The sequence below is a fragment of the Periophthalmus magnuspinnatus genome, chromosome 17 (assembly GCF_009829125.3).
Source record: "Periophthalmus magnuspinnatus isolate fPerMag1 chromosome 17, fPerMag1.2.pri, whole genome shotgun sequence".
Taxonomy (NCBI): domain Eukaryota; kingdom Metazoa; phylum Chordata; class Actinopteri; order Gobiiformes; family Gobiidae; genus Periophthalmus; species Periophthalmus magnuspinnatus.
This window is the reverse complement of record NC_047142.1, coordinates 4653344-4664644: the sequence shown is the minus strand read 5'-3', so window position 1 is coordinate 4664644 and position 11301 is coordinate 4653344. Positions and strand designations below refer to the sequence as shown.

General features: G+C 36.2%; 1 protein-coding gene across 1 annotated transcript; it reads right to left on the bottom strand.

Moving 5' to 3' along the window:
- Positions 1 to 265: 265 nt before the first annotated feature.
- aire (autoimmune regulator) lies at positions 266 to 10702 on the bottom strand. Its single transcript, XM_055228601.1, has 13 exons — positions 10556 to 10702; positions 10304 to 10478; positions 9596 to 9742; positions 9020 to 9082; positions 8838 to 8936; positions 8659 to 8762; positions 8451 to 8572; positions 8286 to 8355; positions 5080 to 5178; positions 4900 to 5009; positions 1983 to 2055; positions 1801 to 1893; positions 266 to 346 (listed from the first exon to the last, which is right to left on the bottom strand). The coding sequence occupies exons 1-13, from the start codon at positions 10700 to 10702 to the stop codon at positions 266 to 268; spliced, it is 1383 nt and encodes a 460-aa protein (XP_055084576.1).
- Positions 10703 to 11301: the final 599 nt, after the last annotated feature.

Here is an 11301-nt window from a genome sequence, read left to right as displayed (position 1 = left end):
TTTTATACATTATACACACATACATTATATTGTTTTTTTATGTGAGCAGTAACACATAGAAGTATAATCAAATGATAATAACACGTGAAGTTCTGGGGGTAGCGTCGTTGAATTAAAACACACTTTGCCCCGGTGTGATCTGTCTGTTCTTTTCAAACTCTTTCTTTACCACAGCCTGTACAGATCTGCACATTGACCCTGTGTACTGTCCGGGCTTATCTGTGTTTCTACATGTTTCTGGTGATGGTGCAGGTCCGGCGGTCAGTCACTGGAGGCAGCCTTGAGAGTCGTGGAGCGGTCTGGAGATGCTATGAAAGGCCCACTGTAAGATGCCATCGAAAGAGGCCTGCGGAGACAAAAACACGGAGAAACTCAAAGCACCTCCAGTGACATCACCTGACCCACGGCGCTGATCTCACCACAAGACTATTTTTACTGCCACATTATCAAATTATCGCCCCGCCTATGAGGGACTTTTATGTGGCTGGTTAAAAGCAAAACTAAGCTATGTGAGTGAACTCTGAGAGACACAAATGAGGTTGTAAATTCCTTTAGTCGTAGTCACTATATTTATAATTATAATTTTGTTGACAGTGTACTAATTCGAGAGAGTAACACACCCATCATAATTTGTATTTCAATTTTCTTAAGGCATATTTAACACTTTTAAACACGATTCCTGCGCTTGGGTTTTGCTCATTTTCACTCCTGAGACTTGGTTTGCCCCTAGTCAAGGTTTAAAGTTGCATTCCAAGAAACTGGTACGGAATTTTTGCCATTTTCCCACCTCTGATTTGGAAAAAAATGTCTTAAAACGCAGCTTGAACTTGTTATTCCTTAAGAACGATGGATTGATGGAGGGATTCTCACTTCCCACGCACAATATAAACTCTGACGTATTACAACAACATCCGTAACCACCACATAAAACGTAAACATTTGTCACTGGTTCGGTGAATCTGTGTAACTTTCACATTTCTTTAGTCAATAGTTCAGCCAGATTGTTGATATATAAGAAAGTCAAGTGGGAAATAACCAGTGGTGGAAGAAGTACTCCTTTTTTTCCCTAACTTAAGTAAAAGTACTGATACCTGAGCAAAAAAAAACTCAAGTAAAAGTAAAAGTGTCACATGAAAAAATCTATTTAAGTAAAAATATTGAAGTACTCCTATAAAAATGTACTTAAAGACTAAAAAGTAAAAGTATTTCACACATATTTTGAGTCTTGTAAAGCTTCTAAAGTAGTGATTTTGATACAGATTTATGCTGAATTAAACTGACAGTTTTCCCTAGCTGTTTTATCTGTGTATTTTTCTTCGCTTAAACTACAAATGTGTTAAAAAATAAACCCTCAGCCTTTTCAGGAGCTCTCAAATAGTAATAAAAACATGTTTACGTTTCAGTCCTGTTAAAAAAAAACGTAGTGGAGTAGAAAGTACAGATACTGCTCTCAAATGTAGTGAAGTAAAAGTAAAAAGTATCCATTTTAAAGTGAACATAAGTAAAGTACAGGCACTTAAAATTTGTACTTTACTTATTTCCAGTGGTGTAACGAAGTAAAAGCAGTAATCTCCCGGTTGCAGTACTTGTCTAGAGCAGTTGTTTATTTCTGGGACAAGTTCAAGTTTAGATTTGATTTTATATTGATGTTCTTCTTCTTCTTGACACTTACTCTGAGCATAAACGAGACCAACAGGAGGAGCGGGAGGGAAAAGATAAATGAACGACTTGTGTGTAAAGAGAGTCTGTTGATAATTATCATGAATATATAATAAACTATACAGACTGAGACACACTCACATCAGCGAGGATGGAGTCGAGGTCTGTGCCGTGGAGAGCGACATCAGGTTCACTGCAGGTTTGACTTTGTGCGTGCTGAGTTGCAGGAGTGATCTATAAAGAACACAATTACAAGTATTTTAACTATTCCATTTGTTCCCAGCTTACACAAGACTGAATGAATGAGTATTCTGTGTACACACCTGCAGACACTTAGCCTCCCCCTCAGTGGAGCCAAACCACGGTCTGGAGCAGGACGAGCAGACGGACCTGCCTCTAACAGACAAACACCACCAGTGACACGCATTACACTCAAGTCATGGGCCAAAAAGAGCTGCAAGTAATGATCAGGGATTGTAATGAAGTGGTACATACAGGTGGACATGGACAGTGGTGGAACAAATACTCAGTTTTGTTACTTAAGTAAAAGTCAGTCGTCCAGGTCTGATCCAATTTAATTTAATCTTTTATAATACAGATACCAGAGCAAAAATACTCAAGTAAAAGTAAAAGTATCACATGAAAAAATAACCTTAAGTAAAAGTATTAAAGTGCCTAATTAAAAATGTACTTAAAGAGTATTTTTTCGCATATTTTGAGTCTTATACAGTGTCAAATGTGGTGATTTTGATACAGATTTGAGCTGAATTTTGTTCAACAGAAACACTTAAACTGATCATTTTTCCTAGCTGTTTTTATCTGTGTATTTTTGTCTGCTTGTACTTTTACTTTTCAGCCCGTTTAAAAAAATGTAGTGGAGTAGAAAGTACAGATACCTGCTCTGAAATGTAGTGAAGTAAAAGTAAAAATCATCCATGTTAAAATTAGTTTAAGTAAAGTACAGATACTTAAAATTTGTACTTTACTACTTTTACTTTGTTCCACCACTATAAATAAGTAATGTCCCAGTTGCCGTATTTGTCTAGTGCAGTGATTTTGATAAAGATTTGAGCTGAATTTTGTTCAACAGAAACAATTAAATCAATCGTGTTTTTTTTCTAGCTGTTTTTATTTGTATATTTTAGTTTTGCTCAAACTATGAACGTGTTAAAAATAAACCTCTCAGACTTTTCAGCAGCTCTCAAACTGTAATAAAAACACTTACTTTTCAGCCCTGTGCAAAAATGCAGTAGAGTAGAAAGTACAGATACTGCTCTGAAATGTAGTAAAAGTAAAAAGTATCCACTGTAAAAGTAAGACACCTAAAATTTGTACTTAAATATAGTACTTTTCTACTTTTACTTGTTATGTTCCACCACTGGACATAGACATATAAACTCATGTGTTAGGCCTAAACCACAATAAAATAAATATTGCTCCAGTCGCTTTATGTATTGGATTTTTGCAATATACATGACAATAATAATAATAATACAAGTGTCATATATTTGTTTATCGTATTGCTCATGTGTGGCATAAAGATCCTACTTCTGCTGTACAATGCTGTTTAAGTGTATCTAGTAATTTCATTCATTCTGTTTGTGATGTTTCACTAAGAAGAAAAATGCATCAGCCTCTAGTGGCAGGGATGAAAACTGCAACAAACCTGTGCTGTTAAAACTGAAAACCCAAAACCGAAGACATGTCTTTTGTGCAGCTCTTTTTACACAGTCAAGTGAGAGCGCTCCTTGTGTCTAACGGTCCTTCTATGTTCACTATGTTAAATGAGTTATCCACATGCATTCCCTGTGGCCTGGATCCATTTACAGTCCATTAGTCACCATTAGAGAGAGCGACCAGAAGCACACAGCTTTAATGTACAACGCTGATCAATACTCACAAGAATTTAGAGGAAGGAAGCCATCTGCAGACTGTGTAATGTACAGATGATGAAGCTGAAATAGGACTTGGCTTTTGGGCGTCTAGTTTATGTGCTACTTCTATATGTACATCTCATAAAGTAATGCAGTTTAAAGCTACAGTATATTACACAAAATGGATCTTGAGAGCTTTTAGTCATGTTTAAATGTTGTTACTTCATCGAAAACAGACCTTTCATTCACACATGTTTGAGTAATCATTCATTATTTGTCCCTAGATGCTCCTCCTGTGCCTGATCCTGTTCTGTGGACCCGGACCCTCTCGTCCCTCCCCTGGCTGGATGACCCGGTGCCTGGCTGGGGTGGCTCCCGTCCTGCCATGGGTGGGCCTCTCTCTGTCTCTTAGTTGAGTGGCTCTGGCCCTACAAACTTGTACTCTGTCTGCAAATGGATGAGCATAAGTCCTGGACACATCTGCAGCCTGTGTGTCCTGGTTTAGTCCTGGTTTAGTCCTGGTTTAGTCCTGGTTTAGACCTGGTTTAGTCCTGGTTTAGTCCTGGTTTAGTCCTGGTTTAGTCCTGGTTTAGTCCTGGTTTAGTCCTGGTTTAGTCCTTGGTTTAGTCCTGGTTTAGTCCTGGTTTAGTCCTGGTTTAGTCCTGGTTTAGTCCTGGTTTAGTCCTGGTTTAGTCCTGGTTTAGTCCTGGTTTAGTCCTGGTTTAGACCTGGTTTAGTCCTGGTTTAGTCCTGGTTTAGTCCTGGTTTAGCTCTAGTTTAGACCTGTAGCTCTAGTTTCCCCCTGGGTTTTTTTAGTTTTTCCTGCAGGAGGAGAGTCTAAGGACAGGGGGCGCTCTGCTCTGTGACACTTCTCCGTTTGCTTTTTTTTCCTGTTGATTGATCTCCTTGTCTCTTTTTCTTTCATTGTTGCTGCTGCTGTGATTTTGGGCTTTACAAAAATAAACTGAATTGAACTGAATAGTCTGTAACATCTCCAAACCTCAAAATGCTCTGTTCCACCTTGTGATGTCATGAAGTGGTAGTTTTCGAGCTAACAGCTATGTTTTACCTTTTGTTCAGTAGTAGATTGGCAATTCCAGGGCTGAAATTATCCAAATGATTCTAGAAATGAAGGTTTGTGGAGTTTAAAAACACAGCGGAGCACTTCCTGTATCGCCACATGATGACATCACAAGGTGGAACAAAGTTTTTTGTCGGTTTGCGAAACGAACTCAGCCTAAATATGCGGGATTTGTGTGTTAAACATGTGAAAATGAAACAAAACACAACTCCAGTTCTGTTTGCGATGAGAAAACAACAGTATAGATCAGAAAAAAGCATAAAATGTCGCTTTAACGTGTCTTACTTGGAGAAATGGCAGTGTTTGTGGTAGCGCTTTAGACACTGAAGGCAAAGTGTCAGGTCTCCTCCTCCGAGATGACAAACTGCACAGATTTCCACGACGGGCTCTGGGCACTGATCACAAAGAAAGAAAATAATTAAAACAACAAAAACAACAGGTATGAGTGTGTGGAGCTGTTTTTACCTGGTCGGGCTCCTTTGTGTTGACGTCTGCTGTCGTGAGCGAGAGGGCGGAGAGCGACGGGAAATGGGGCGTTATCTTCTGGAGTTGGGGTGTATGGAGCTGAAGTAAATGAGAAACGCAAAAGTTTTATAGTTTGTCAGGGTATAATAATGTTACATAGTGGAAGAAGTACTCAGTTTAGTCATTTAAGTGAGAGTACACACACTGGAGCAAAGAAATACACAAGTAAAAGTAAAAGTATCACGTGGAAAAGCATGCTTAAGGAAAAAGTATTTTAACTGATAGTTTTTATTCGGGCATTACGTTCAAAATTAAACATTTATATCATGATCAAAAGGGTTAAGGCTGAAGTAAAATGTACTTATATTGCCTAACCCTATTTAATAATAACGCACAACAATACCAAGAAAACATATGACTCAATATGTAAACAAAAGAAAAACCACAAACCACAAACCACAGCAGTTCACATGAATCAATCCTGAGTCAAAAAGTGATGTTTAATACTGTACCTCTTTATAAATGCTTCTATTGTGTAGGAGCTTTTTAATTGATCATCAAGGTTATTTCACAGAATAACTCCTCGAACAGAAATACAGTGACATATCATTATTATTTATTAATTTAATTTAATTTAATTTAATTTAATTTAATTTAATTTAATTTAATTTAATTTAATTTAATTTAATTTAATTTAATTTAATTTAATTTTATTTTATTTTATTTTATTTTATTTAATTTTATTTTATTATTTTATTTTTTATTTTTTTATTTTATTTATTATTTTGTTCTCTCTCTCTTCTTTCTTCCCATCTATATTCTCTATATAATGACTAGTACTCTCTTTATCTTACCCCCCTCCAAAATCACGTAAATATCACACACACAGGTACACACACAACACACACAACACACACACAACACAACACAACACACACTTGTCACATACAATCGTAAATAGCTGTTTCTTCTACAAACCATGTTATGTCTTAGTACGTCTTGGTGTTTCTTATGTGTCTTATACTTGTCACTATTGTATAAGTATGTTCACTATGTATGTCCTGATTTAAATAAATAAATAAAATAAAGAAATATAATTATGTTTTTACTGGTTTAATCTTACTTTTTTGAATCTACCTGTTTGTCTAAGCTGATGTTGACTCTCTCTGTTCGAAAAAAACATCTATAAACAAAGAGGAGCTTATGATTTTATGCCTTATACATCAATACAGCTGTGCTCAAATCAACAAGTTTTTACAGTTTTTAAGTATTTGTTTAAAAATGTACTTAAAGAGTAAAAAGTAAAAGTATATTGTGCATATTTTGAAGTTATTATGAGGCTTCAAATGCAGAGATTTTGATAGAAACAAGTGAATAAACCGGCTTTTTAACGGGTCAATAATGAAAAATGCTTTTACTTTTCAGTCCTGTTCAAAATATAGTGGAGTAGAAAGTACAAATACTTAAAATCTGTCCTTAAATATAGTAGTTTATTACTGTTTGGCTTCACTTTTTGTCACATTGTTCACTCTGCACTCTGAACAATACACGGCTTACGCAATCGCCCGTGACATTGAAGACACAACAATACATTTTTAGCTCATTTCACAATTCCATTCTAACCCTGCGCTGACCCATAAAGGTGCATTATGTAAATTGTCTCCGAGGGAATGCGCTTGGTTTGCCCGGAATGTTCCACAGTATGGCATTAAATGTATCTATCTGCACTGAGATGACACCAGGCCACAGCAGGTGATCATCTATTTTTTACAGCCGCATTATCAGATTATAACCCCGCCTTATACTTTTATGTGGCTGATAAAAGTAAACTAAATGTGACTGTAAATACTTTAAGGTCACTATCGCTTTTTTTTTTTTTTTTTTTCACTTTAGATGCGTAAAAAACAGGTGGACGATATGGAAAAAAATCACTTTCACACAGTTTTTTAGAGCAATAAGTTACAATTTTGAGCCTGTTTTACTGTCAACTGATTCCATGAAGGACAGATGTGTTTAATGCCACACTGCGGAACATTCCAGGCTAAGAAATAACAAGAAGCCAAGCACACTGTACCTTTAACAGCCTATCATTATTTTTCTTAAATTGTTCTCATGATATTATTTATAATTAAGGCCCAGAGTCATTTTCCCAGTACAAATACAGTGGTAAAAAGTTACTTAAGTGAAAGTAAAAGTACTACAAAACTACTTAAACAAAAGTACAAATCTAAAGACGTTTTTATTTAGAAACGCTTGTTGTTGATGTTTTTAGCGTTTAGCAGTTTAGTGTTGGTTTAAAGTTCTTATTTTGTTGTGGCGCTCTGAGATTCTATGGAATGTATTATTATTTATTATTATTATTATTAAAGAGTAAAAAGTAAAAGTATTTCCCACAAGGGTTGTTAATTTGTATGTGATATTGATTAAAAAATGATATATATTTAAGTCAACAGCAACAATACGAGTCAATTTCTTCATTTTTCTTATAAAATTTGAGTATTTATTTTTGTTTTGCTCAAAGCTGAAGTTTGAAATCAAAAACTTTATTCATGATGTTTCCACAAACTTGGTCAAAATAACTCCTCAAATCGTATGAAAAGTACTTTTTACTTTTCACTCCAATAAAAAATATAGTGACGTAAAAAGTACAGACGCTGCTCTCAAATGTAGTGAAGTAAAAGTAAAAAAAAAATCTACTTTAAAATGCACTTAAGTAAAAATATATGTATCTAAAATGCTTCTTTACTTTACTTTGCTTTTCTTTACTTTACTGCTTTTACTTCATAACCTTCCACCACTGGTAATGGGTAACAGTAATGAACTCTGAAGTATTTTATTACACAGTCCTGGCTAATTTAGAGCGTCCAGATTTTCAAAATAAAAAACTGGAACTGACCTGGACTGGACTGGTTTGTCTAAATAAAACAACGAAAAAATATTGTCCATTCTCGATTCACTTGTGCGTCATAATCTGAGATATTTCAATCAGCGCAACAGACCGTTTTTGTGTTATTATGGTCATTTTTGCACATTTTAGTTTAACAAATGACAATATATTTCCCTTTTTACTGTTGTCAGGTATCAAATTTGTCAAAAATAGGGACAATTGGGATTTTTCTTGGATAAAACTGGTGCAAATCAGTGTCAGTGTTTTGGGATAAATCTTCTGGGCTCGACAAGGATCAAAACTGGGACTCATTACTCACTTGTGTCAGGTGTGGAGTCTCCTCTTCTTTCATGATTTTCCCACAACAAACGTCACATTGCCACGTGTCTCTGCAGATTAAACACACATACACAGCTTCTTATATCAGTTTCTGGACACGGGGATTAGATTAGAGGATGTTTTTAGAGCAAAGTGAGTATCCTGCCTTGGGATGGAGGTGAGAGGGGGGTTCAGGCAGGTGAGGTGGAAAGCACGGGGACATCCATCACAACAGATCAACTCGCCTCCGTCTTTGCACACGGCACATTCGTCGTCATTACGGTGGCCCTAAACACAAACAAGTTAGCATTTTGGGATAGTTTAATTTAAAACTTAACAGGATTTCCAGTTTAAACTTGTCTGAAGTCTATTACCAGGCTGCTGAAGCACTCCCCCTTGTGGCTGAAAGTCGGAATTGCAGCTTTACTCCTGCAAAAATAGTTTTCCTCTCCAACTTTTACTTGTTTTAAAGAGATGCCTGCCAAATATAATTGCACAAAAAGGAAAAACGTAAGATTCATGTGCTCATATTGGCAATAGGAGAATCGCTCACCCTCTGAAGTAGAAGTCTTTTCTCTAGATTTGTAGCTGAGTGCTTGTTTACTGGTGGATGCTGAGGATAATGAGGCTTTTTGCACTAAGGGAATCACACCTACAGATAAAATATAACAGCTGTTATCATTATTATATAGGCTGAATTTCTTTAACCTTTACTGAGTTATGAAATATTCTTACTATTTGAAGTTTGCTGTGAAAGAAGAGCTTCGTTCTTCACTCGTAATAGTTTGACTTTTCCCCCTGTGGATGCAAAAAGACTGTGAATTATAACGTATATTTGTATTTGTGCATCTGAAAATAACTACACAGTTTGCAGTGATGGAAGAAGTACTCAGTTTTGTTGCTTAAAATCACAGTTATCAGGGTAAAAAATACTCAAGTAAAAGTAAATGTATCACATAAAGTACCTGTTTAAAGCTCTAATAAAGCGTCAAATGTACTGATTTTGATAAAGATTTGTGCTGAATTTGTCTGGCTGTTTTATTTGTATATTTTTGTTTGCTCAAATTATGAACCTCGGGGTTTTCAGCGGGTCTCAAACTATAATAAAAAATACTTTAACTTTTCAGTCCTGTTAAAAAATGTAGTGAAATAGAAAGTACAGACACCTGCGATGAAATGTAGTGAAGTAAAAGTAAAAGGTATCCACTTAGAACAGTACAGATACCTAAAATGTATACTTAAGTGCAGTACTTTACTACTTTTACTTCAGTTTAGCCTCAAAACGTGTGACTTCTTTGGTCCGTGCAGTACCTGGTCTGTCAGTACTTTTGGCCTGGTAGTGCGAGTACTGGCTCTGTGCTGTGGTAGCCGCCTTTTTGTTTTCATGACTTCTTTTCTTCCTTTTGCTGTGACTTTCAGGGGATGATGTTTCTAATCTTGAAGCTGGAGTCTCCATCTCTGTTAAACACACATAAAAAATGATTAGTACTAAAAAACATATTGATTTTATAGAATATGAAAGACAGTGACAACAATTAGACGTATTGTTCAGTATATGAACAATGGAACTATGTATTTTTGGGGTCAGCATTAATCGTGCATGCAGTACCGGGATGTTTTTTGTTATTTTTTGGCTATACAATAAGATTTAAAATGTAAAAGTTTGAATTAACAACTTCTATGACTCATTACAGATGCAAACAAAGTACGAAAGTGTTTCATTCTGCTACGTACTTATTGCAACTTTTGATGTTTTTAGATTCGTTTTTGTGGTTCAAATCTGCTTTTGGGTTATTCTGTCAGTCGTTTATCATCTATATTTTCTTTATTAATATATCACACTTCAAAATTTGCTTTCCTGACAGGCCTAACAACAATTTTATAAAGTCAAACAAGCAAAAACTGGATGAAAACGAGAGAAATGTTGTATTATCCGGTGCCCTTTCCACATAATCACTCGTTTCCCTATAAAACTAAGACACAATTCCACATTTGAGGTTATAGTTAAGCGCATCTTACTGAGCTTCAGGTTGGCCAGCAGTGTCCTGAGTCTTGGATAACTCTCCCGGTTGTAGTCTTTGTTCAAACATTTCCAGAAATCCTCCACTTTGGCTGTGTCCTGCTCTAGAACCCAGGACAGGAGGGAGTACATGGCCTTGTGGACGCCTTCTCCTGCCTGTTTCTCCAAAGATTCCTACACAAAGCCAAAGTGAACACCAGCTGTCTGATTCCCAAAATATGTTTCTCCAACATCCTCCTCCTCCTCCTCACCTTGAGCTGCAGGTCGCTGATGATGTTTTTGTCCGCTAAGCCGTAGACGAGGGGGAAGGGGTCGTCCACTGCCATGGAGATGTCAGTGCGAGACTCTCTGAGCAGACAGCGGAGGTTTGTTCTGCTGTACGGCTGAGCTCTGGACATGATCTGCTTTTTTGTGAATGGAATAAAAAATGTCTTGCACTTACCAGACCGGGCCTCAGATATAATCACGAAGGAGGTGTGTCTTCATTTGGAAATATTAGACTTTATGCATCCTGGTTTTAAAAAGATCAGCTCTGATACCGTGTTATTTTATAAGCAACAAAAGACGACAGTTATGAAGACGTTTTGGATTTTATGTAGTTATCTGGGTTGTTAAATAAGATTGGACTAACAGTTGTTTTCTGTTCTAGCTGTTTTAAGACTTCACAACTAAAAATTTTAATTATAAATAAGCCTCAAATCTCAAGTCATTATTGTTCTGCTGATGTGTCCTGAAATACAGATGTACACGGAACAAAACCATCTTCTTTTAGTTGCATTTTAAAATATTTGTGAAGTAAAGTGTTTTCTCATGTGCATAAAGTGTCTGCTTCACTTTGAAATGAATTTAAAACCATAATTTAAAGCGACACTATGCAACCTTTTCCATTTTGGTTGATTTTATTGCACTGAAAACATAAAACACATGCATCCTTACAAACCTGCTTGTTTCCCTGGACATGTTGTTCCTATAATATTCCGCATTACGGCATAAAATG